The following is a 27,853-nucleotide window of genomic DNA, read 5'->3' on the forward strand; positions in this document are numbered from 1 at the left end:
TTAATGCTGGCACTGCATGGAGAATTCCAGTTCCACTCTACCAGTGTCTGGGCAATGGGGTTCAGCTTGCACTGTGAACAAGCACCTTTGATACTCAGCCACTCAGAGGCCCCAGTTCTTTGAACACTCAATCTTTGATGTCGCAAAACAATTCAAGACCTGTTAGTAGTTAAATTTATATCATCCTCTTCATCTACTGTATACATACAGTAGGAACAGGGATCTCTTAGGAATCATTTCTTTGTCTGTAAAACTGAACCTTTGCTCTTCATCTCAATTATTCTGCAAACCTCAGTAATTATGAAAATTGACCCATGGTTCCAAAACCCAGGGCTTATATACGCAACAATTACTGTATAAAGCAGAAAGCCAAAGAACAGACTCATCATCTCATAGTTCAATGAACCATAACTCCCTCCCAAAGGTAAAACATTAATTTGATTAGAATGTTTTGAAGTATTGCAGCCTAATGTAAACTGAAAATATTGATTTAATAAGCCATGTGGGTTTCAAAGTTTAAAGTCTTCATTTGGAGTGCAAATCCAAATCTAGGTTCTGTGTGCTTATTGGCTCCTGTCTGGGGACATCACTTGTCAATGTGGCAAAGCAACGTTCCTTTGCCCTACAGCTGAGAGTGAGAGAGTCCACTAGGCACAGGCTGAACTCACAGGTTGTTTTGTGTGCAGTTCTATCTATTAAAGAGCAAAATCTAAGAAAATGCTGCCAAATAATAGAGCAGCTCCTGAGAACCAGAACATATTGGGACATTCCTATAATGCAAATAGCCCTTTTGGAAACTAAATGGCATCTTCATTAAAAAGGTCAAAAACTGTTTGTTTCAGGTCTATTGTGTGGAGTTTCATTTAATGTACAGACAAGTAAATGTGTGGGTATATATTGGGAGTATCCCAGAACTGTTGAGCTCCTGAGTACTCCCTGTACTTACCAACAACACAAACATGCTGACTCAGATAGTGAGAAATGAGGGAGAAAAACAAACCGGCTGCTTCTGTGTCAGGGATACTATCACTTACAGAGCCGTATTCCCGGCTGGAAGATTTGTGAAAGATGAGAAAAGCTACCAGTTGTTAGTGAAGACTCGGTGATTACTGTGTGACTTAGTGATTACTGAATATTGCAATTTGATGACAGCTGCATCTACAGTATCTAAGCATCTATTTACCACAACCTGGTTTGTTAAAGTGTTAAGTGAAGTGAAGACTATGAATTGGGTGGTACAGAGTTAATTGGGTTGAATACTTCTGTGCCTGATGATTAATGAAAACAGAGACTGAAGAGTAAAATGATCTAGTGAGTAATACCGAGAATATAACATTTTGTTTGCCTTTTCTATTGCTTCATCTAACAACAACAATAATCATCATCATCATATTTTATATAGTGACTTTAAAGGTAACTTCTCAAAGCTCTTGTCAACCTTCTTCCAAAAGTCCATAGAAGACTTTTTTCAGAAGAAGCCTTTTCTAACTCAGCCTTTCCCCATTTTATCATTTGTTTTTCCTACCTGCATGTAATATTCTCCACAATGTTTTAATGTCTGCTTTAAACATAATCTAACAGGTGTTTTCCCAGTCATGAATTTTAATTAAACAGTTTCAATTCCATTTACTTTGCAACCATGGAAGAGAGAATTCCAGAAGAATGGACAAAAAGCAGTGTGGTTACCATCTACAAGGAGAAAGGAGACCCAATGGAGTGTAAAAACTATAGAGGAATAAAACTTCTGGAACATGGATTGAAAATCCTGGAAAAAATTCTGGACAAGAGACTCAGGAAGATAGTCAGGATCCACAACTCACAATTTGGATTCTCAGCGGGGAAAAGCACAACAGATGCCATTTTTGTGATGAGACAGTTACAGGAGAAGACACTAGAGAAAGGGAAAAAGCTGTATGTGGCCTTTCTGGACTTGGAGAAGGCATATGACCGTGTGCCCAGAGAGGTGGTGTATTGGTGCTTGAGGAAGAAAGGAGTACCAGAAAGCATGGTGAAGTTAGTTCAAGCAACCTATAGAGATGCAACTACGAAGATGATAACACAACGGGGAGAGACAAAAGAGTTTGAAATCACAGTTGGAGTACACCAAGGATCAGCACTAAGTCCTTTCCTTTTCATAAACATTATTCACACACTGACAGAGGAGGTAAGAACAGAAGTGCCTTGGGAACTCATCTTTGCTGATGATGTGGCACTGATGGCAGATTCAGAAGTAGAACTACAGGAGAAAGTGTTCAAATGGGAGAGGAGTCTGGAAAAGGGTGGACTGAAAATGAATGCAGAAAAATCTGAAATAATGGTAATGGAGAGAAGAGGAGATACTATGACCAATGTTGAGGAGACAAATGGAGGAAAACTGAAACAAGTTGATGGCTTGAAATACCTTGGATCAAAACTGGTAAAGGGAGGAGAAACACTGGAGGCAGTAAAACAAAGAGTGAAAGCTGGATGGAACAAGTGGAGAGAAATAACTGGAATAATCTGTGACAGGAAAATTCCTAGAAAGTTAAAGTGCAAAATGTACAAGACTGTGATTAGACCTGTACTACTATATGGAGCTGAATGCTTGGCAGTTGGAAAGAGGGAAGAGAACTTGATGAGAAGAACTGAAATGAGGATGTTGAGATGGATTCTGCAGATTTCAATGAAGGATAAGATCAGAAATGAAGAAATCCGTAGACGATGTAGGGTGGTGGATGTGGTTGAGAAGATGCGAGAGGCGAGGTTACGGTGGTATGGACATATCATGAGGAGGGATGTTGAGGAAGTAACAAAGAGGGTAATGGAATTTGAGGTGGAAGGTAACAGAGGAAGAGGCAGGCCTAGAAAGAGATGGATAGATTGTGTGAGAAAAGATATGGAGGTATGTGAAGTGAGTGAGGAAGATGTGCTCGACAGAGACAAGTGGAGAAGAGCAACCAAGGCAGCTGACCCCAGGTCAGTCTGGGACTAAGGCTGTGAAAAAGAAGAAGAAGAATTCCATTTACTGCTTCTACGGTGTTTTTACTAATCCTCCTATACTGGTATTATTTGCAAACATTACTAGTTTAATAACTAAACAAGAATCTAGATCATTGATAAATTAGGAAAAGCAGTGGTTCTTGTACACACCCAGTACAGATCCCTGTGGATATCCACAAATTACAGCACCACAAAATTTAGCATTCTCCCCTTATCTGTAATCTGCTTCCTATTTATCAAACATGTGTGCAATTTTAATACTTCCCCAAATACAGACTGACTATAATTTAAGAATAAAACTTTAATAAGAAGCTTTGTGTAATCATTGTCTTAATTTGGGTAATATCTGAAAAATACAACTGGTTTACTTACTATACCAGTGTCTAGATCATCTATATTAATTAATAACAGTAATTCTAGTACAAACCCCAGTGTTACTCCACTAATTATGGCACCGCAGTTTGAATATTCACCCCTCAAATTTACCTTGTTTTTTATTTAATTACCAATCCTTAATCCACTCATTTCTCTGAATGCCTACCACACGCAAATAGTAAATCAGTCATTTATGAGAAACTTTATCATGTTAACACCTCCTTACCGTGTGTACAATATGTGATATACCCTGAGGTTCTGGGGATTTATCTTGCTATCTTGCAGCTGTATAAATGGCTGACCCTGCGCTCTGACCCCAAGCTTCTCTCTGTGTCTGTGTGTCTCATGGAGAGCAAGCCCGGGTATGTGAAAAGACAAATTACTAATACAAGAAATTCATAAAGTGATCTTATCTTATTTAATAACTTTGTCCCTCCCCTGCCTGAGGTATGTTCTTCTGGAATGACGACGTGTGTGGAATACTCATTTACTGCATCACCGATTTGGTTTTCACTGTCTAGTGGTTTTTTCTGGTGGTGTGGTACTGAGATTGTTTTTATTATTTAGCCTTCATTGCAACATTCCTTCCCATCTCCCTCTTGCCCTTTTAGCCTGTTCTTGCAATTCATTTTCTTAAGCTGGATCCTGCTGGTTTTGAATCATTTGATAAAGAGCTTTCTTTTCCGTAAATTGATTTGTTGGACTGTTTGGGATACTGTTTTGTAGCTTTTCATTTACTGAATTACTATTTGGGAATTGAGATTTACTGTTTACTCACTGTTTAAACCGTTGCCACTCATTCTCCACTGATTCCACATTTATCTTATCCCATTTTATTTCGTCTTTTCTTACATTGTATTCATATCCTGAGTGAATTCAAAGAATACATATTTGTCTTTTCAGGAAGTAAGCTATTAGAATTGAGTTGAAATCCTAGAAACTTCATTAGCTAGGTATTATACCCATAACGTGCAAGCAACATGTGTTACTACTATAAATATTTTACTAAACATCTACAAACAGAAGTAAAAAACTCAAGTTTATATTTTTCAGAAAGTAGTATTTCATACAGTATGCCTTGTGCATAAACAATTACCGTAACTTTTAAAGATCTTTTTTAATCCCTGCTGATGTTTATGTGACATTTTGGTGAAAAAGAAACTAAATCCTGCCCTCTCCTGTTTATTGTGAGAAGTGCCCAGGAGAGGAAATTTTGTGCAGCACTGTTTTTTACTCTGTGTTGTGGAGTGACACTCTGTCATATAGCTTTAATTCCATCTTAGATACCTTATGAGCTATTTAAATAGTAATGTCCCTCTATTACCACTGTCTGCAAGTCTTTACTCAATGAGAGTTATACAGTATGTTGCCTATGAAAACTAGTGGAACCTGGTCCTCTAGTAGTATTAATAATAATAATAATAATAATTGTTTACACTTATATAGCACTTTTCTGGACACTCCACTCAAAGTGCTTTACAGGTAATGGGAACTCCCCTCCACCACCACCAATGTGCAGCACCACCTGGATGATGCAACGGCAGCATAATGCTCCAGTCCGCACCCCACACACCAGCTATCAGTGGGGAGGAGAGCAGAGTGATGAAGCCAATTCATAGACGGGAATTATTAGGAGGCCATGACTGGTAAAGGCCAGTGGGAAATTTGGCCAGGACTCTGGGGTTACAACCCTACTCTTTTCGAGAAACGCCCTGGGATTTTTAATGACAACAGAGAGTCAGGACCTTTGTTTTTACATTTCATTCAAAGGGCAGCGCCATTTTACAGTGTAGTGTCCCTGTCACTATACTGGGGCATTAGGACCCACACAGACCGCAGGATGAACCCCCACTCTACTGGCCCCACTAACACCCCTTTCAGCAGCAACCTTAGTTTTTCCCAGGAGTCTCCCATACAGGTACTGGCCAGGCTCACACCTGCTTAGATTCAGTGGGCTGCCAGTTATAATAATAATAATAATAATAATTGCTTACACTTATATAGCGCTTTTCTGGACACTCCACTCAAAGCGCTTTACAGGTAAAGGGGACTCCCCTCCACCACCACCAATGTGCAGTATCCACCTGGATGATGCGATGGCAGCCATAGTGCGCCAGAACGCTCACCACACACCAGCTATCAGTGGGGAGGAGAGCAGAGTAATGAAGCCAATTCAATTCATCTCAGTTGTGAGTTGCAGGGTGATATGGCTGCTGGCAGTCATTAAATACTGAATATCACTGTGTATAGTAAAAAAAAACATTCAATACAGGTCTATTATAACTATTATAAAGATTATTTTTCATCCATTTTATGCTGATTTCATATGAAAGTGCACCAATTCATACGTTCAGCCCAAATGAAAAAAGCAGTTAAGGTGAAGACTAGGTTGGTTTCTAAAAAGTTTTATTTTTAAAAGGTGCATTTTTGACATCACTTTGATGGGAGATTAAGTAAGGCTGCATCATTTTTAAATTTGAATTTGTTTATTAATTACAGCCAATAGAATATAAACAACTGACGTTTAAACCAAAATGGATGCGATCATGCTGGATTACGCTGAACCACAGATACTGTGGCTTGCAGAGTATGAGTTCACGGTTAATCCTCATCACTTCCAAATGCAGCCGGATCAAAATCTGGATCGTCTTCATCGAGCTCTAGATCGTCCATGTCCTGGAATAAAGACTCGTCCACTTCCACATTATTTCCAGCTGTAAAAGACAAATATTTAAATATTTTCAAATTAGCATTCGAATTAACTATGTTCATATTTCCATAATCAAATTAAAAAAAAACAATTTGTTAAGCTACCCACCTTCCTCCAGAAATTTAATGTCAGATGTGTCAAGATTGTGGTCCGTTTCAAATAATTGTTTACCTGAAAAAAAAAAGTCAGGTTAATTTAACACTTTTAAAAAAATGCTTTTCTGGTTATTTATATTACTAGCCTCAGTTACTGCAATACATTGCAGTGTTCAAGAGATTTCACCATAGCAAAAACCTCACCAGTGTGATGATTACACTGCTGTTCTTCATTGACATATTTTGTAAACATATAGAGGAGGCTTTGCCATTGACTGTTCATGTACTCTTATTATACACCTAAATAAAACCGGATGATCAAGATAAGAAAAACACAACAGGCTTTCCATATGCATAAATAACTCTTCATATCATCAGGGTTCAATATTCTGCACCTCTTTACTTTGATTGTAGCTCCGTCACCAGCCAGCTGGGACTGGGATTCCTGAAGGTACTGCCTAGAACTGTCCGAGAGCAGCCAGAGCCATGCGATGAGGACTGGCCTGGTATACTTGGCATGGGACGTGCCAGTTGCCCGAAAGCTAACATGTTGCCAGTGTGGGCCGCACCTATTCTCCTATCAATGCTAGTTCTTCTGTATAGGCCCTGTGGGCATCATGGCATTACAAATGGCAGATCACCCTGACAGGTGCTCATTTCTGCACAAAAATGTACATGGAATAGACAACATCCTCCCACAACAAGGCTCACTCAGCCAAGATGATTAACAACTGACGACTGTCATAATTCTGCAATTCTTTCTTGGGTGAGAACAAGAACCTGTAATCACTGTAACCTGGCGAATGTATCATTAGACGAAAGCAATGTGCCTACCAGTAAGTTTACACTTCCCAGATTGCTCCTCCTCTTTCATTTTTTTCCTTTTCAATTCTGTCATCTCGAGCTCAAACCTTGCTTTCCAAGAGAGGAAATTTTCAATTGTGACAGGCGTGCCATGGAACTGGACCTGTATAAAAAGATATAAAACACAGACCACTGTGCTTAGAAAACTGCAAAAGCAAGCAAATGATGATTGATCTAATGCTTCAATTTCAAAGTAGTAATTATTAATTGAAAGCAAACTAGTCACATCAAAAGCCATCTTGCATGGTGCTTAAAAGATCAAACAAACCATAGTGAATTTTCACTACACATAATTTGCATAATTTCAGAAAAGCCAAAATCCAAAACGTGTGAAAGATGCATCTCAGTGTCATCTTTAGTTCGCGACAGAACAATTTGTGCAAACATTTCCTATACAGACCTTCTCCGCTTCCTCTGCCTCTTTCTCTTTCCTTCTCTTCTCTTCCTCTCTTCGTTTTTTTATCTGGTCAACAATTTCATTTAGTTTTTCCTGCACTGCAGTTACTAATGTGAATATCATCACCATTCCAAGATTTTCTTCTGCCTATAGGCAATGAGAGAAAAAAATGTTCATATACACAAAATTTGTCAATACTGTAAAAAACAGATGAAAATCAAGATGTCACAGACCACAAACATAAAACCCTCTAGCTGCAACACCTTAACACCTTTTTTCACCTCTCTAAAACTGAAACCCACCACCTAAGCTCTATGAATCCATATTCCAATACACTGTCCTGTTTTTAACATTTAACATTTTATTCAATCTGTATACTCAAACTGAAGACTTTTAAGGGTAAGTTACAGTAAATACCAGCAAAAGCAAAACAGAAACAAATGAAATATGTTGACTGAAAAATTGAATATGCCGATTTAGAACACCAATCACATGATCGTATTCTGTCACCGATTCAGCGATCATATTCAGATCGTCTCCAAGTTCAGTTGGGGCACTTTTGCTCATTCTTTGTGGCAATCTTCTTGAGATTTGCTCAAGCTCTCTCTAGGTGCTTGGTGATCACATATGGACAGCACGTTTTCAAGTCTTTCCAGAGATTATCAATCGGATTGAACCATTTAAGAATATTTTCTTATTCTTAAGCCACTTAAGGGTAGCTTTGGCCTTGTGCTGTTAGTCACTGGCTTGTTGAAACCTGATCCTTTTTTCAATTTTAGATATGAAGCAGTTTTTTTCTTCAAGATTCGCCAATACTTTTCTCCATCTATGTTCCTATCAGCCTTTAGAAATTTCCAGTTCCATTTGTCCGCCTTGCCAGTTTTCTCCTTGCCTAGCTGCTTAGTTTGAAGGGACAGCCTGATCTAAGCCATATGTGAGTGCCTCCCATTTCTTATGACTTCATCATGCTCAAAGAGATATTAAGGATCTCTGAAAAGGCACCTTTCCTTATCTGTGCCTTTATACAACTTTATTACTGAGTTGTTCTGAAAGATCCTTGGTCTTCAGAGTTGAATCTTTGGATAAATTCACCTTCTAACTGAAGGACCTTACAGAAAGAGAAGTATTAATTCTGAAAACAAGTGAACCATAACTAATGCAAACAGACAGAGGGCACTCAAATAATTTTATGGCACATCAAGGTAATTTTGTGCACTTTTACGTAATTTAGGTTTGCCACAGCAAAGGGTTTGAATATAAAACACTTAAACTTAAAAACTTTTCCATTTCTCTATCACATTTATTACCCATTTTCTTCTCGCTTTCTTTTTTGCTTTGAATGTGTGGAATAGGTTATGTATATACTGCTATTGAAAAGTGTCATGACTTCAGGTTTTAAAGCAACAAAAGTGAAAACTATGAAAGGGTCTGGATGAAACTACAAAAATAAAGGCACAATTAACTGAGGGTTTGGATCCATTATTAAATATTAATTAGTTATTTTGATCAAATCAGAGGTGAATAGTTGTCATCTTATGAATACAGCATGACAACCAAGCCCAATATAAAGATACCTAAAATCAATCACCACTTTGTTGGTTTTTTTTTACTAATAATATGAAACAATAAAACTTATGCAGGCCTAAGAATGGACACTGATGTGATAGTTTGCAACATGTCAGATACTGTATATGTCAGGAACTGCAGCAATCACTTTCTCACAGACCATCAACCTGTTCTTACAGGCAGATGTGAAGCACAAAAGGGTGTTTCAGTTGCCAAGTGAAAATGCACAGGAATACAATGGGAGACATCTCTTCACCTGTTGCTGTAATAGTGTTAGTATGTCTGTGATGTCACTGTCTTCAAGGTTATCCTGTGAAAAAATTTCATAAAGTGGAGGTTCATCGGGATACGTCTCTACATACGTAAACTTCAAAGTAGTCTGAACAGCTAGAAAAAAAGAAAGAATTTTCAGTAAGCATACATCAAAAAAGATCATGGATTTTGCATAATCAAATTTTAGTTTAAATTTGCAATGTTAGTTTCTGTTATAATTATATATTCTGATACAGTTAGTTATTTATACAAAGTCACTTTATCACAAGTGAAATCCATATTTGCAAACATTCATTATCCTTTCATAAATAAATAATACCGTCTGAAAACAGCTGTGCACAACAAACACAACCATGATGACCGCACTTCTAAAGGTCAGGGGGCAGTGTTTTTATTTCTAATTCAATGACTGACACTGTGTGAAGTAACTCCCTGGCTGAACAGATAACATTCTGTGGATGTTATAGACACCTGCATGCTCTGCCATGTTTACCTTTGACAGTTTTTTCTCTTGCTTCTCCGCAAAGTCGGTATAACCAGTTCTGTTAGCTTTGAGCTACCAAGATCTATGAAAACTTCATAAATAACTGGTCAGTGACTGATGGCAGAACATCCAGTGCCATAAAGATTTCCATCAGGCTTCTAACAGCATTTGATTAAAACAGCAGCACTGTAAATATAATCTACCTGAATCGCCAAATAGATTCCTCCCATGAGTAAGTAAATATAACCAAGAAAGCAGTGACACAAATGGTTTAAGAAAATCTAAGACAATCAAAAAATAATGTTAGTTGAAAAAATTGAATGTACTGCAAGTACAGGTAAAAATAAAATATCAGAAAGGAAAAGAGCTGTGATAGTCTAAGTGTTTCAAAGAGAATAGGAAATAAAAAGGAAACGACTAATATATTAAATTAGATCTGGTTCTGGAGATCTGCAAGTTAATTTAATTCAGCAACCAAATGAACTAGATGGGCTGAATGTCCTCCTCTCGTTTGTAACTTTCTTTATATACAGTATGCATATATACTGTACTTAAACATCGATTTGTGTTTATGTGCATATTTAATATTTTATAACAAAATATTTTGGTTTTTGTGAATATGCATGATACAATCGATACACACACAACAAATATTCAGGAACAAGTAATGGTGACCCGAAGTGACACCCGAAGAAGGCTCCACAGCCGAAACGTTGTGTTTTTTTCCTCCCTTTTCAGCACAGAATAAACCTTTAAATGTTCCTTTGCAGTCTACGCATGCTGACGCAGCTAACTACTTGAGCTTCAACAGAAATTCAGTACTTACTTTCATCATTTTCGCCTGCGTCAGAAGTCACAGTAATAGTAAAACTTGAAGGGTTTTCTGAAAGCACTGGCCATAAAAAGAACAATACAAATTAACCATTACAATACTATTAAATTACTATATAACAACAACAACGTATATAATACGAGATATAAATATGTATCAAATAAGGCGTATGCATGTATGGATTTGATAGCTTTTATTAACATATAGTAGATAACCAGTACGTTTGTACAGAGAATGTGGAAATGTATAAGCCTGAGTTATTATCGGAAATGCTCGAATGTTTTGCGTCTACATTTAACTATTGCATTGTATATTCACGCACTGCATAACTGATTTTGCTGCATAAACTGAAGCTGCTTTATTCGACTGCCCAGCTAGCCTTGCAAACATGACGCTTCATTAAAAACCAAACAGCACTGGAACAATAACACCTAATATATTACGACATATCTAATTTTGTAGCAGATATAGTTTTTCGAAAGCTTAGAAAATAAGAAAAAATAGGAAACCCAAGTACAGATTCCTGACAGAACTTGCTGCAGCTGCAAACACTACACGTTTTCTCTGAAATTTCTACAAACTCTATGCTTAGTTTAAAAATATTACAGTACATACCTGTAAACGAATCCGGGTATATGGACTCCAATGCCTCCAACTCGTTCCGCTGCTCCTCTCCGTAATCTGTCATTTTTTCTCACAATTTCCCATTGATTACTATATTACAAAAAATACAAATGATCAACCCGCAAATGAGGCCTGAAAGAGATCGACTTCTCGGCAATCACAAGTCAGGTCTTCATCGCTGTTGATAAAACGCGTTTAAAAACAATATTGGATGAATTATTATTTCTGTATACAATTAAACACTCGGAATATTTTCTTTGTATTTTATTTTTCATTTCAAATGCCATTTTAATCGTATTTAGTTGTATCTTTAATTGATTAGTCTGGGCCTTACGTGGAAGGTCGCACACTAGTCACATGGCATGGGTGTATAGTTTGGAATGAAGAGTTTGTAGGTGGTGAGCTCTAGCACGTTAAAGTATAGTATTCTGTGTGGTGCGATTTATATGTTAATTAGTTTGTATACGTTAACGATGCGTTAAGAATTGCGGGAATACTTCTTCCTGTTTTCAATACGAGATATACTGGAGTACTAACCGAAAATTAATGTAGGTTTTTTGTATTTGTTTTCCTGCTCACTTTGTCAAATATTTAAAATTATCTTTCTGCTGTACGCTAGAAAGCAACACAATATTGGCGTTCGCAGGGCTGGATCAGGGCTCAAGAGAAAATAGTGCATTTATGTCCAGTCTGGGTGCCGGGGGTGGGTCGGTGTGTCTGCTGGTCTTCATCATTAGCTACCCACCTGAACTATCATGCTCATGCCCATGCCCATGTCAGCCCCCCTTGTAATCTTTACTGTTCAAGACTAAAGGGTCCGTTTCTCCAGCCTTTCAGTGTTGAATATACCCTTAAGGCTGCAGTTATTTGGTTTGTCTTCTGTGGACAGATTCCTGAGCAGCAATATATTTCCTATAACATGGCGATTAAAATAGTATACACTCTTCTAAGTGTGGCCTAACTGGTGCATTAGACATTTTAAACATAACATTCTTTGATTTTGAACTCTACATTTATGAAGTATATATTATTTTGTTTGCCTAATTTACTGCTTTCCTACATCGTCTAGAAGATTTAAATTAATATTAATTAAGAAGGGCAGTGGTCCAAGCACATACCCCCATAGTAATTCACTATTTCCCCAGTTTGAATATTCATCCCATATTTTTACCCTCTGTTTTCTATTTAATAACCAATCCTCAATCCAAACACTAATTTCCCTGAATGTCTTTAAAATGCAAATTGTGAATAAGGCTTTTTTTAGGAACTTTATAAAAAAAATCAGAAAATCTAAATACACCATATTGCATGTCATGTGTGTATCCATTGCAATTGTTGTTTGTCCAAATAATAAATTGGTCAGGTAAGACCTACCTTTTCTAAATCCATCATGAACACCATGCCACCCCCAACCCGAAAATTACCAAAACAATTCCATTTTGTATGCTAAAATATGAACACTAAAGTCTTCTGTTAGGATACTGCATCACACAACTAGCTTAAAAGCTCCATTATTGGAGAATACTTTGTTGTTTAGTAATATTATCAGAAAGAAACAACAATATATACCTGGGTTTGCAAAAGCAATATATCACACAGAAAAGTGATTGTTTCGCCGAGGCCATATCAATCACAATAATATTCAATTTAACTTTTGCACGCACACATTGGAGCCAACGGAAGGTTACGGTAGTAGAAAATAGAATGAGAGGAGATTTAGCACCACTAGATGGCAGAGACTTGCACAGTCTTCTAAGTGAAGACCAGAGGGAAAATGGTGTTTGGGATAAAAGAGCAGTTCAGGAAGGCAAACTTATTATGCCACACCCATAGATGGAAAATAGGGTGCAGCAAATTGGTCATTACCAGAGTCAGTTCAGTGGCAAAGTTTTAATGGTTTATTGAACAAGAAATGGAATAGGAGAAATTAGAATGGGAAGAGTCCTGGGGCAAAACCAGCAACTCCACATGCTATTGTGACTCAATATCTGAGCATAAATAGTGAATGCGGTTCCTAATTAGTGGATAAGCCTGGCCTGTGCTTAATTGAGTTGGCCCTGATGAGCTCCTTCCATGTGTGGAATGTTGAGGAGGTGTTGATACCACAATACTGCAGGTCATCAGGGCTCATCAGAGATTTCCAGGGAGCAGGTGGTTGTGCTGATGACAGTCTGGTCAGCTCCTGGGGCCATATAACCAGTGCTGCTCAAATAGAAGACAGCAGCTATATCACCCTACAACTCACAACTGGTAACACACTGAAGCTAAGCAGGTGTGAGCTTTGCCAGTACCTGGATGGGAGACCTTCTGGGAAAAGTGAAGACTGATGCTGGAAGAGGTGTTAGTGGGACCAGTAGGGGACACTATACTGTAAAAAAGCGCTGTCCTTCGGATGAGACGTAAAACCAAGGTCCTGACTCTCTGTGGTCATTAAAAATCCCAGGGCGTTTCTCGAAAAGAGTAGGGGTGTCCTGGACAAATTTCCCATTGGCCTTTACCAATCATGGCCTCCTAATAGTCCCCATCTATGAACTGGCTTCATTACTCTGTTGGTGCTGGTGTGGGGTGAGCGTACTCTGGCCACTGTTGCTTCATCCAGGTGGTGGAGCGTGATAGTGAAGGGGAGTCCCCATTACCTGTAAAGCATTTTGAGTGTCCAGAAAAGTGCTATATAAGTTTCAGGAATTATTATTATTTTTATGATCGCCTGTAGAGTGAAATCAGAAAGAAGAGGAATAGATATCTGAGGGAAGGGCAAAAGGGTTGTTAAGGTAGAGTGAAAAAAGATAGGGATGAGGGGGGACATGCATACAGTAGATACATTGGTTAGTCTTAACAATGCACTGGCTGTGCAGTTATTAGGTGAAGGCTGTCCTAAGTATACAGTATATTAATAATACCAATCATGCATCTCAGCTATAGACTTGGCAAACCTATCACATGCTCATTCCTCACACCGGGACTTGTTTATATTCAGCAGAGGTGAAGGAGAGAGTAACTTCTAATACTCCTTGAGCACTTGGGTATATACAGTACTCTTGTACTCTTCATGGGATTCCAGTGCTTACATAATTCACACTTCGGACCTTTGACCAAGGTGTTATATGATCTGTCTACAGCTGCATTAATAGAAAGTATGACCAATTAAACTCTCCCAAAACATACAGTAGTATCTGTAGTATCTTCAAATATATATTTATCTTCTTCCTCCCTCTCTTCATCTGCTTTTCCATCTACTGGAGTAGTTTTCGGACCTGTGCAACCAGCTATCCTTGGATCGTGTGATAATTCCTGTTGCAATCTAGATAGTTCTTAGAGGGACATAAATAGCATACACATCATAAGCATCAGAAAGTTACCATATTTACATTATACAAAAAAGTATTTGTTTGGACCCAGATGGAAAATTCCATCTGCAGCCACAGAGTGTGTTTGTGGACATTGGGATGGTTTACTGGATCCATAGGGAGAGGTGAAACAGAGCTCACATTGACATCTTAATCTGTGAACTACATTTCCCCTGACAGGACCGCTCTTCCATGCCTGGTCCCCAGAGTAAGGAATGTCTTTTTACCCTACTTTTACCCCATGATAAAAAACAGGTATCAAGATAAGATAAGATTTTATTGTCCCCTGAGGGAAATTGTTTATGGACACACAGCACTCTTGTACATTTAAATAGAATGCAAACACAAAAAAGAAGAAGAAAAGAAAAACATTGCACATTATGCTATTACAAAAAATAAGAAAAACATTGCACATCACTCTATTGCACATGTAAAGTAGACAGCATAACAACGTGTAACATTTATAACACATCACAAAACATATTGCGCTTTGAGTTGTTGTAACAGACAAATAAGTTCTGGATTCCGAGATGAAGTTTAAAGAGATTGGTTTTATTGCATGCAAGGAACAATAAAACCGAAGTATTATTCGAAATACCGGTACAAAACTTCCAGTTTATATAGCACTTTTCAGCAGCTTCTGGCGGTAGCTCCTTACCATGGTAACGGGGGGAGGTCACGGTGTTCGGACAGCCCCCAGGCTCTGACCACTCTTAATGGTCAGTTTTAGGTTTCCTTCCTTGGGGGGGGGTTTCTAGCTGGCATCTGGAATCCTTATCAGTTATTCCACTTTCCTGCCTTAACTTGCCTGGAATGTCTTGTGTCACAAGAAGTCCAGTCCTTGTGCAGAAAGGAATCAGTTAACCCCTTCTTTACTTCTTATATCTTTCTTCAGAGTCAAAATTGTGTTCATCCTTGACATTTGCGTTGACAGCTTTAATGGATAGTGGAACAAAGGAACGTTTGTATCTGTTTGACTTACATTTGGGAACTCTAAAACGTTTGCCAGAAGGAAGAAGTTGATATTCACAGCTGAGGATGTGGGAAGGATCTTATATCATTTTTCCAGCCTATTTGATTTTGGATTTTTTCAAAGATTGTCTGCGGGGAGGGATGCTGTTTCACTCCCATGACCTTCAAAGCTGTCTGGAAGAGGTGGTAATTTGTGATTTTAAATGAACTGATAGATTACCAAACCACACTGTAATACCATTTCTGATAATGCTCTCCATTACAGCATGGTAAATGAGTAGCATTACATCCTGTCGAACCCCAAACACTCTTAGTCTTCCCAGGAAATATAAGCGCTGCTGAACTTTGGAGCAAACACTCTCAACATGAGTAATCCAGCACAGGTTACAGTCTAGACTCTATGTGTACACCTAAGTACTTATAATGTATCAACCTGAGTGATACGTTCGTTGTGGATTACTACATGTGAGTGATCACCAACTGCTCTGGGATCAAACACTATTTCTTTTGTTTTTTGTATTACATTTGTTTCATTTTGCAGTTGTTTTATTTTTCTTTCAGGCTCTAATTCTCTCTATACACAAAAAAAAGACTTTTCCTGTCCTTTCTTTTCTCTGACCATTCCACCACTCCAACTGATAACAACCTTTCTTCTGGTTTTGACAGTTCTTAAGCTCTTTTCTTCATATAGGCCCCTCTACATGAGAATATTATGAGTATGAAATATTTTATTTTCATCTAGATTCTGTGGCAGCTAGCACAGATGTACAGGTAATGGACAAACAAATGGATACACCTGGGAAAATGGGGGATACTGAGCATTTTGAAAGCAAGACTTCCACACAGGTGTGGCTTTTGCATTAATTTAGCAAATAACATCCCAGCATGCTTAGGGTTATGTATAAAAATGATGGACAGGCCTGATTACCTATAATTATGGCCAGTATGGTTCAGGAGGAGACCTCAAAGTCTTTAAAAGAAGGTAATTACTAGGGAATGTTTGACAGGAGCTTCAGCTTCAGACCAAGACAGCTCAACTTGCTGATGTTACATGAGCAGCAGTCTAAAGTGATGCCAGCATGAAACTCCAAGGGATAGACATCAGCAGTAAAGGCCTCCATGTGTAGAAGAGGATACCCCAGGTCTGGGATATCTGTACACAGTTTTAGTGTGTAAGAACAAACAGACCAGTAACTGCAGATCAATTAACTGCAAATTACAACCTTAGTCAGAAACAGGCTGCTGAGAATTGCACAGAGTGGAATATCATAGTCGAAACTGGTCATCGCCCCTGGCAGTGCACATGTGCAAATCATGTGGTGCAAAGGCAGTGGACCACTGAGCAATAGAGAAATGAGACCTGGTCAGATGAATCACCCTTCACCATGTTCTCTAAGACAGTAGTATACACTTCCATCAAACAGGTGTGAGTTGATTGGCTTTCTTGTGAAACAATTGTTGCATCCCTCCTGCAGAATTCTGTATACTGGTAGACTCCATGCCATGGCACATACAGGCCTTACTGGTTACATGTGGTGGCCCAACAACCTATTTAATGACTTTACATTGGTGCTTCCATTTGACTGTTTACTGCCTGTGATATGGCTGTTGGAACTCCTCCAGGATGCTCCACATGTCACACAAGCTGCTGTAGTGATGTTAGGGGATTTAATTTACTGAAGAATTTAGAAATGAGAAAAGTAAATTGAGAGAGTGCTTTGGCGACTGTTAGAAATCAGTCTAATGCAATAACATGCAACTAGACATGCAGATCCTAAAAATACAACACACAATTTATAAACACAACACCAAAACATGCATAGCGCACCAACATGTGCTGTTTACAGATGATTTATCATTCACTCAGGGATTACAGAGATAATCAATAATAATGTCACAGTTAAAATATATTAACTATAACATTCGTTATTGTCTACCTCTGAGGTTATATCAGTTTCAAATAGTTAATCACATTCATACACTCAAAGACAAGTAAATATGCATTTACTTTTGGGATCAAGACTTTATCAAACATGTTTAGAATAGTAGTTTTATACTAAAAAATCCACTGGCCAAACATTTCAAGGGTTTTGAATTTCCTACTGAAAATGGACCTAGACTGCTTTCGTTGCAGTGGTCCAATCTCCTTCAGTTTACTGGGTCTAGGCCAGTAGTGTCCTGGTGTGCAGAGAGAGAGGAGGGTAGTAAGATTGTTTAGCTGCTGCTGGAAGAACAAGAAAGCTAACAGTGTACGCACAGTGTCTGACTTGGTCCGGCCTTAAGTGATATCAGTTGGTCCCTGCTATACCTCTATACTGAATATGCTGTGATATTCAGAATGCCAACAAAAAGAGTTAAACTCTTAATCATTTTGTTGATCAGGTGAAATATCTATTACTGTAGTTCGCATGTCGCAAGATTTCTTTTGTTGCAAAAAGATTTGTAGGCAGAATTCGGTTATGTCTGGCTAGGCCTGGCATCTTGAATAAAGTTAAATTCCTGAATCTGACAACTTGCAGTCCCGTGATTGGTGATGTTGTCAGATTGCAAAGTTAGATGGAAAGAGCAAGAAGCTGTCCTTTTAAACCAGATGATGATTGGTTGTGATGTTTCCAGGTGGCGTGGTATCCACACCCTGCATGTTCCTCATTGGTTTGTCATCTTTTGGATGATTGACTGTGACCTGCAGCTTAAGATCATTGTTCAGTTGTGGTAGTACAGTATGTCTGTGGACACACGGGCATTCATACCTGTGCATCCATCCGCCATGAAGAGTACCCTCCTGGTTTGTGTCACAGTTGCAGGATGTGCTGCTTTTTAGAGATGTCCTTTTCAGCTGCATTCCTAGTGCTTTAGACAGACTCCTGAGCTTTTAAGTTATCTTCTCAAGGTCAAAGAAACATTATTAGAAATCTTCAATAATAATAACATCTTAGTGTGATAATATGTCTTGCTGCTACACTGAAGATTACTGGTTTAAACATTTTTTTTTTAGGTTTGAAGTGTACAATACATTTGGAGAATTATTTTTTTGGAGATGGCAGCTCAAATACCGTCAGCCTCCGAGCCTAGAATTGGCATCTCTGACTAATCTCTATCTGTCATCTACTGTATCACTGCAGGTAGTAATAATAATACAATTAGAGAGCAAGAGAGAAATTACATAATTTGCCAGAATAATTCTTTGTGATAACAGAATTTGAAAGAGGATTTTTTTTTTGCAAACAGTGGTCTTTTGAGATGTTTCTTGAACAGCAGAAAGAAACAACTTTGTTAGAATGTTAGAAAAGCACTTTGAAAAACAGTTTCAAAAAGTAATGTCAGAATACAAACAGACCTATTTGTATCTGTGACACAACTGCATGTTTTTTCAAAAGCAGAGAGTACTTCAAATACAAGCACTGTAATCTTTGAATTTTGTACTGTATAGCCATGGGTTTGCAATGTCAGCTCTCTTACCTGTACCTAGAGGAGGAGGTTTTTACATGCAACGCTGTCCACAAAAGGGGATTTTTCTTTTGTTTTAGAATCAGTGATTATTTTTTCGCCATATCACTTCTTGCACACTTCAAGTAATAAATGATCCACTTATGAAAACCCTACCACAAATACAGGACACAGCATGTTTTTCCATGATTCTGTAACACAGCCTTTTGATAATCCCCAGAGGAGTTTTACACACCCAAGTCCTTCATGCACTCTGGTCCCACAGGCGTAGTAAAATACTCTTCCTTTGTGCTGCTGACAGCTATACTGTACCTCGCAAGCTCTCGACATTTATCCCAGCATTCTCTTTTTACAAACAGTAAAATACAATACCAAAGATAAAAGGAAACTGCAGACCCACTATTAAAATTCAGGCTCAAGACAATTTCAGGACAATAATGTATTACCAATAATATCTAGCTAATGGAATGGATGGTATACAAATCCATTTACTTCTTAATATACGGTAGGACTCCATTAAAAGTAATTGCCCAAGCAGAGTGATTTTGGCAGTAAATAAATACACCTTGAACGGAGACACATGAGTTGTGCTAACTGTAAGGGAATACAATATGATTTGTGTTTAGTTAATTGATTGTTTCTCAGAATACATTAAGAGTTGTCCTAACTTAAACTACTTTGGTTATTGTCAAGACTTGGATAATCCTATGTGTCAAAGACAAGACTTCATTTTCCTAAATTTATGTTTTACAACTGGAGGGTATCCAGACAAGAAACACAATAAATTTTAACACACTGTGAGTGGTATTATTTTGTGTACCATGTTATTAAGAGTACCTAGGGTCTTGTATTAAAATGTTTAAAAATGTCTTTGAGTAAAAAAATGAAATGTTAGTTAAGGCATATTGTTATTAGTTAATTGTTATAAGCTTGTATTTGTGCAAAGACATTTACATCAGTATTTTTTTTTTAACCAGGCTATTAGTGAAAATTGCACTGGAAATATTTTGAAGCATTAATTGTTGTAAAAATGATCCAGTATATTTTTAAAATGAAAGGCAATACATGTTTGACAAAAATATATTTTAGAGTTTGTTAATAATTCTGGTCAAAAACAGAATTGCATTGACAAAACTTAAGAAAGAATAATCTCTACATTGACGATTCAAAAGCAATAATACATAGTTCGTACGGGACTGACTTTGATATCTTTTGAAAAAAAATCCACAGGCTTTGCCATTTTCATTTGCGCTACAGATGTGGTGCACAATAGTTTGGCTTAACATGGATTGTTATTATTCGGATTAGTATGGGGTGTTACAAAAACAACACAGTCCTTCAATTCAATTTAGAAATCAAATTGAAATAAAAAATAAAATAAAATACACAAAGTAAATTGAAATAAAAAATATTTTTAGAGAGCAGGAATTCATACTATTACAGTACTGAATTGTAAATAATGGAACTTTATAACAGAGTTTGTGTTCTGTAGTCTTTAACAATGACTGTACATTCAATGAATAAAAAAAGGCTTACGATGCTTTATGGAGAGGGAACTTCCATCTCCTTAGGACATTTCTATTCCTTCTTCAAAAGCCAAAACTGGTTTTCTTTCATCTGTATGGTCCCTCTCTGCACGATCTACATACCTCTGCAAGGTGCTGTAGTACTGCTCACTTGTAGAGAAGGTGTACAGTTTTGAAATTTCTTCCCAGGCAGTGTGATCTGGGAAAGGGAATGCCTCAGGATCTCGGTTTTCAAAGAAGCTCTTCAGATTTCTGTTGGCCAGCTTGGTTGCGTAATCTTCGGCGTAGTGTTCAAACTGTTCCTTTTCCTTCTCAATGTACCTTCTCCAGAAGGTGAGCTGTAAGTAGCTCACTTGAGATCGACAGTTATTACAGCAGATACCAATCAATCCGGCCGTTGCAGCACAAATAATGATACACCACCCTAGAATCTGACAACACAACAATAGTTTATTATTATTATTATTGTTATTATTATTGTAGTTATTATTATTATTGGTGGCAGAGTGACGCTGTGTTTAGCATTGTCCATTTTGTTGCAGAGGCCCTGGGTTCAATTCTTTCAATTCTGAACTTGGGGCGCTCTCTGTGTGGAGTTTGTGTGTTCTCCGTGTGTTTCGTGTTTGTTTGTGTGCCCTGTGATGGACTTGCGGCCTGTCCAATGTGTAACCTGCCATGCAGCCGTTGCTTGCAGCATAGGCTCCTGCTCCCCCCTGCCCCCTGGTACAAGATCCCTGAAAAAAGTAGGTACAAATGAATGTGCTATATAATATTTCTGCACTGTACATCAAGAGCTTTTTTAGGATGATACTGTTTACACATTTGGAACACCATGTGCAGAGAGCATATGGAGGAGGGTGATAATGCTCATTCTTCTTTGCTATGTCTCAAAATTTGCTTTTACCTTTGAATCCAGGATAATGGCCTCCTCTTTTTTAATCATCTACAGATATCAGATATTGAGCCTAGTATTTCAAATTGTATGTACGCATAACATAATTAGACCACACGCATAATCTGTCCAAGTGATTGGATCTCCTCATGTAAGGAAGGGGCATTTCTTGCCTTCACACATAAGAGACAATTATATATTAAAAGACAGGATAAGTTATTTGGGGCAGAGAAACTATTAGTACTCCAAAGAGCTTTCAATTGAATTCAGTTTGCCTTTATTAGCTATCTTATGGTGCCTAGTCAAGAAGAGCTCTGCTCAATGTTTTCACTTTGCTTCTTTATTCTGACAACTTTGTGTCTCAAAGTAATAGACTAGCTTCTCAGATAATCTTGTTCCATCTGGTTCAGTCAAGGGCGGTAATAACCTAGCAGCTGATATTGATATTGGTCTTTATGCGTGCCTTAACCTTATCTTTAAAAGCAGTGTAGAGGTCAATTTTGAATTAAATTGACAATTGCTGATAAACCACAAAACTAAAATAGTCTCAACGATAAAGATTGGAATTTAAATTGGAATGAAAGGATGTAGAATTTAATTCCACAAATCCTAATTATTTTAAAAACTTGAATGCCTCATTTATTTTATATACTGTATCAATAGAAACAACACTAATGTGTTTGTACAATAGCCATATCTAAAACAGTAGAAAATATAAATGAAAAAAAAAGATTTATTAAATGAGATGCCTGAAGTTTAAAGCAGACTGCTACTTTTTTCCATTCATTATCTAACCACTTATTTCAGTTTGGGGTTATAGGGGAGCTGGAGCCTGTCCCAGCAAGGTAGATAAAAGGGTACGCTCTTTCCAGGACAACACACCAGTCCGTCGCAGGGCAGAGATGGACACAAACACACTCACACCAGGGCCTCTTTTCTCAGAAGACAATTAACCTGCCGGTGGATAGAAACCAGAGCACCCAGAAAAAACCCATGCAAACAGAGGGAGAGGGAACAAACTCCACACAGTTAGCATCCCAAATCTGGAACTGGGCCCAGAGTCCCAGCGCTGTGAGGCAGCCATGCTAACCACTGTGCCATAGTGACTCCTGTAACTGTTCATAATGCTCCCCAATCCTTCTTTGATAAGGCTTATCTTCAGAGACATGAAGATGGCAAAGATTAACCAAGAAACTCAGAACCATTTAATCTGAAATGAAAGGGAGGAGAATTGGGAGAGAAAATGTTCCCAAGTAGATGCAAAAAGAATAAATACATAAAACAATATATCCATCATAGGGCCAAGTCATTCATTTCTCACAGGTAAAAGCAAAAAAAAAAGGCTACAATCCCTTGCAGTTATACTAGCAGGCAACTATGGAGTAAATTGAAACAGTTAATTGAAACAGCAGTAAAGGGATAAGACATAATTCCCAGATTGATTAGGGGATAAAATTGAATAAATGGGAATGAATAGCAGCATTTAAAAATAATTTGCTTGAGGCATAGATTAAAATTAATTCCAAAAGTAAAGCAACACGCAGAGGCCTAAATGATTACATAGAGTGATTCATAAATATACAGCATATATCAGGAGAAAACAAGCACTATACGGGACAAAGGCCAAAAGCCAGGTTAAATGCACGATGAACTGCAAGCACAAGATGTTAGAAAGGCTAAGAGAGAGATCAAATGGCTGTAAACCAACAGTAAGGAATGAAGCATCTTTCAGATATAATGGACTATGAATGGTTATGTAATGTAAATGTAAGGTTCTCAATAGGTTCTTCCTCTAAAACATTAAGCTGTTGTGAAAATTTTAATCAAAAGATGTTATATTATAATTATACAAAGTATTAGTAAGACCTTAAACACAACATGAATTTTGCATTGATTTTAGTAACCACAGGACAAAAGGACTTTGCTGTGCTGGAATCAGTGGAAAGAATATTGACCAGCTGCCAAGCAGGGCTCAAAGACACATCCTACAGCACACTGACTAGATTCTGCTTAATTCTCCACATTTCCATGAAAATCATTCACATTACCTTTTAAATGCTTATCTTAAAATATTATTAATTAAAATATCTTTTTAATTTACTGACCAAAGAAATAAAGGCAATTAAGAACATGAGAAGTCTACACTGATAACAGAAACACCATTGGAGCATTTGCACTTTATAAGCACTTCACAAGCATTTACTAACTCCCCCCCCACACACACAGTTTCATCTAAATAATAAATGAAATACATCTTACTGCATATGCAAGTTCTGTCTTGTCAGACACACTGCTTATCTTTATGATCTTGTTTCTAATATACTGTAGGCCTGACACTTTCTGGATAACAATAAAAGACAGTGGTCTTCTTAAACTTTTATGGGGAGGAGACCATTAGCAATCAGAGACATAGAAAGGCTGTTGTTTGTACTCATTAAAGAAATAATTGATATAATTAAGTCATATTTTCAGCTGCAATGGAATTTACAAGACGCATTGGCTCCCAGGACCAACATCTCTTGCATGCCAATATTGCTGTGAATCTGAATTTACTGTATTTAAGAACATTTCTATAATCATAGACAAATATTCTTCATTCATTGAAAACCAGCACAGCTTTGTTTTCTCGTTTGTACTTTTTATTCTCCCCCACCCCCTTACCTGAGATTGTGCACGCAGCATCAGCAAAAGCTCCTGATTGTCTTCTTTGGGCAGGTTAGATTTCCCACAGGGTACTCGCGGCAGCTCCATCTTGCATTTGTACGTTTTATTCTTACAGAAAAGGTTGACTACTTCATTGGATTCCAGACCACTCACCGCACATTCATAGAATGTCCCGTTCAGCAGAGCCACGGAAAGCCACATCACAGGAGCCACACAAGCCCCCACGGAGATTCGGATGAAGACTTTCACACAGCCCAAGCAGTTGCCTCTGGGACACAGTTTCAGAGGGTTGAGGCAACACCCAGTGAAGAGTCTCCACATTCTCGTACTGAAAAAGTACCCAAGAACTAATAAAACAAAAGCTGGGCTTAGAAGGAAAGTCAGGCCATAGAAAAAATTTTGGCTTCTGTTGCACGGACACTGGAAGGAAACCATAGAAAAGATACGCTCACCCCCAATTGTCAAGATAGCCATGAAACTGTATCCTATTGTAGATTTCTGATTCATTACAAACCGCAGCACAGATTGAAAGGCATCCATGTTGAAGATAATAATATTAAGGTTCGCACACTGTTCAAAAGTAAATCAAAATGCACAGAAGCCCACTCCACACACAAAATGCAACAACTCTGTGTACTTCCTTTATCAGACACGCAAACTGTGCAGCTGCTTCACTGAATGTTTTTCTTTGTGCTCTGCTTCTGTTTTTTTCATTGCTCCTCCCATTCTTCCTCTTTCTCAAAGTGAGAACTAGACACTGGCTGCACATACATATTTTAGACAAATGGTCTGTGATTAATCAGACCTGAAACCGGAAAATCAAGTTTAACTGCTAGAAGCTGTAAGCTACAGTAGTTTTTCTCTAATGAAAGTATAATCATGTCAAGTATTTTGCTACTTGAGCAGAAAACTATTTTTCATACAGTTTATTTTACCCACATGCAGTATGTAAAAGATTTAAATAAACATTTTTCTGACACAACAAGGCTTTATAAAAATAGCTCAAACTTGATTATTATTATTGAATGTTACCAGGTGTTTAATTATAATTTTGTACCAAATTCTTTTTGTACCATTTTGAAGATATAACTCAGTACAAGACGGCAGACTACTTTACGTATGTTTTTAAGATATTATAGTGCTTAATGTTGCCCAAGCTTAAAATATATTGGATCCCACTGATGTAAAAAGGCATTTCCTAGCTGAGGAATAAATAGAAGAAAACATACAATACAAATGCAAGTTGCTTCAACAGGCTAAGTGAATTAATAATCTGTAACAGGTGGTCAATTATGTGAACTGATAACCAGTAGTGATTTTTGTGGGCATTTTCAAGTGGATAACTTTACCAAAGTGATAAGCTAAACCACTGGTGCACATCTTTCATCCTCAAGGCCCAAATCTAAACTGGGTGAATTTTTCAAACAAATACTTAAATGTGGCGCATACTGTACGTAGCTTAATGCTCAGGGGGAACTTAAATCTGGCACTAAAGCCTCTGACTATTGGAGTTAATCTTACATCACAACCACTGCTAACCATGTGGAAGAAAAACAGTTGCCATAACAAGACCTCTGACCAGTTTCAGTTTCTATGCAAAAAGTGAAGCAAAACCTTTGCTTACGTTATCAAACATGTAACTTTGTTCCATTACTAAATGCAAATCTCAACAGCGCAATAGAAAATTACAGGATACATACGGTGTACAGTATGTGCAAAATTTTAATATGGCACATACCTAATATATGACTAATTTAATCATTTCTTTTTATGGCTTTAGAAAAACAATTTTATCAACAACATCTGTGCACTGCAAAACCCAGCTGGTTTTGGGTTTAGAGAAAAATAAACTCACATGAAGAAACAGAACAGTCTTTACCAGAAAGAGCTTCACCTTGGCAAAATACCCACAAAACATCTTAATGTCCTCTTCAGCAAACTATTACGATTAATAGATGATTAAGCTACTGTACAACACATCTGACTATAACATATGGAGGTACAGTAGGCCTTATTCCTTTGCAGATGGACTCTCCTAGACAGGGCGTGCAGTGCCATCCCAGCATGACACAGAGTCATGTTTCAGATTGGTTCCTCTAAAGCACGTTAAGATTGCAATTGTTTTGCCACATTTAATTAATCATGCCATGGGATTGCTGCTATTATGATTTTTTAAAATTCCTCTTTTCGCAAAAACTGCAGGCACCAGAAAATAACACTCTCAGAGAACATGACAGGAGATGTATTTTCCTCTGCAACTTCCAATGCTATACATAGAAAAATACTGTTTATTACATAGTCATATGTTTCAAAGGAGTGACTCCTTCTAGTTCCTGAGCACTAAAGCAGTAGCAGACCAGTTGCCATCTTTAGTGTTCTGTCTGATGGGAAAAATGCTCACTTAAGTGATCTCACATGAGGCATGACTGATGCATTTGCCTCTGATTCGTTGGTGAAGGCAGCAGCAAACCTAGCTAATGGGTCTATTCAGACAGCTTCATCCTTAATTGGGGCTAATGGGTCAATTCATACAACTTCAGGAATGTTTACAGGCTGTTAATGAAAGATACCAGTAGGTAGGACAATTCAGGCCAAAAGAACTGCTATCCAGATCCACATTTCATGCCATGCAGAGCTGGGCTAGCAGCTGTTGGCTGTTATCCCACATCTCCGAGGGCACCTGTGAGCATCCAGTAGGATCATGACTGTAATTTGTTGCAGATGTGATTGCTTCCATAGTTGGTTTGATACAACGGAGCTCATAGCATCGTGGAAAAAATTGTTATCTATGAGAATATGAGTTGTATTAGTTCCGCCTTGTGCCTCGTGTCCTGTGGAATGTAAACTGATGCACAGCTTGTAAAAAAATTAAAAGAGAAGACAGAGTTATTGTTAGCCATCCAAGCCAACTATCTGTTTCCTGATTACCAGAACTTGTTGCTAATTTTAATTCCTCATTGAACTCACAGAGACACTTGAAACATAGGACAGAATCTAGAGTTGCTGTGCCGTACATTATGTACAGTATCTACTGATGGTAGGTTTTTGTTTTACATTAATCTATGTTTGTAAAAGTCTGTATTTTTTACTCATGCAGATGATTTAATAAGTATATTTCCTAGTGTGTAATGTGAGATAATTTACCACTGAATGAGTACCTTGAAAATGTTATTGATAAGAAATGTTGATGAGAACCTTTACTTTCATTAAACAACACTTAAGTATGAGAACAAAAATAATTTCCATACCGTCTTACCCATATGAAGGAACAGACAAAGATTTTCATATATTCTGAACTAACGATTATTAAATGCTCTGTAGCATGCTTACTTTTTGTTAGTTATAAAACTATGCTAAATAGAAATGCATATGAATTTTATTCTCTTACATTTTAGCAAAACAATCCATATTTCAAAGACATGTACAAATATTTTTGTCAGAAAATCATTTATATTAATCTCATTTTATAAATGTATGCATTTTAGTCAGAAGAATAAAGCTTACCACTAAATACCATTAAAATGGTATTGGTGATGTCCATGTTAGCAACACATTGAGGTACCAATCTTGAGCTCAATTCTAATTTAAAAAAAGAACACAAATTGGACAAAGTTAGAAAAATTATTATGGTGTCTCCATACTTTCTCTCATCATCCTACCATCCTGCATGAGAAACATTAATGCGCTCATGTCTGCCTCTCCTGTGCTATTGATCTTGATTCAATTTGACTTTTCCTAATGCATAGAAATGCAACTCTGAAGAAACATGAGAGGTTTTTTATGATTTTCCATGCTGAGTAACAGTA

The 27,853-nt window shown here is 37.6% G+C and overlaps 2 protein-coding genes across 3 annotated transcripts; both read right to left on the minus strand.

The window, feature by feature from the left end:
• Nucleotides 1-5,743: 5,743 nt before the first annotated feature.
• Nucleotides 5,744-11,351, minus strand: rwdd1 (RWD domain containing 1). Its single transcript, XM_088625857.1, has 7 exons — nt 11,191-11,351; nt 10,570-10,635; nt 9,243-9,373; nt 7,424-7,567; nt 6,994-7,126; nt 6,173-6,235; nt 5,744-6,068 (listed from the first exon to the last, which is right to left on the minus strand). The coding sequence occupies exons 1-7, from the start codon at nt 11,261-11,263 to the stop codon at nt 5,956-5,958; spliced, it is 723 nt and encodes a 240-aa protein (XP_088481983.1). The 5' UTR covers nt 11,264-11,351; the 3' UTR covers nt 5,744-5,955.
• Nucleotides 11,352-14,802: 3,451 nt separating this feature from the next.
• On the minus strand, nt 14,803-24,921 carry LOC148674995 (calcium homeostasis modulator protein 5-like). 2 transcript variants are annotated; one of them, XM_088625858.1, is made up of 2 exons: nt 24,045-24,805; nt 14,803-20,922 (listed from the first exon to the last, which is right to left on the minus strand). In XM_088625858.1, the coding sequence occupies exons 1-2, from the start codon at nt 24,585-24,587 to the stop codon at nt 20,533-20,535; spliced, it is 933 nt and encodes a 310-aa protein (XP_088481984.1). In that variant the 5' UTR covers nt 24,588-24,805; the 3' UTR covers nt 14,803-20,532. The 2 variants fall into 2 exon arrangements, with proteins under 2 accessions (XP_088481984.1, XP_088481985.1); XM_088625859.1 differs by lacking the exon at nt 14,803-20,922 and adding an exon at nt 20,942-21,225 and having other exon boundaries at nt 24,045-24,921.
• Between the last annotated feature and the right edge of the window lie 2,932 nt (nt 24,922-27,853).

This window comes from Lepisosteus platostomus, chromosome 3 (genome assembly GCF_059453375.1).
Source record: "Lepisosteus platostomus isolate fLepPlt1 chromosome 3, fLepPlt1.hap1, whole genome shotgun sequence".
Classification (NCBI taxonomy): domain Eukaryota; kingdom Metazoa; phylum Chordata; class Actinopteri; order Semionotiformes; family Lepisosteidae; genus Lepisosteus; species Lepisosteus platostomus.

Excerpts from the sequence above, each read along its gene's own strand:
- rwdd1 (XM_088625857.1), bottom strand. The coding sequence starts at position 11,263 with ATGACAGATTACGGAGAGGAGCAGCGGAACGAGTTGGAGGCATTGGAG. Across the intron at positions 10,636-11,190 it reads ATACCCGGATTCGTTTACAG|TGCTTTCAGAAAACCCTTCA; the intron begins GTATGTACTGTA and ends TTTTATGGCCAG. Across the intron at positions 7,127-7,423 it reads AGGCAGAGGAAGCGGAGAAG|GTCCAGTTCCATGGCACGCC; the intron begins GTCTGTATAGGA and ends CTTTTTATACAG.
- LOC148674995 (XM_088625858.1), bottom strand. The coding sequence starts at position 24,587 with ATGGATGCCTTTCAATCTGTGCTGCGGTTTGTAATGAATCAGAAATCT. Across the intron at positions 20,923-24,044 it reads TGCTGCGTGCACAATCTCAG|ATTCTAGGGTGGTGTATCAT; the intron begins GTAAGGGGGTGG and ends TTGTGTTGTCAG.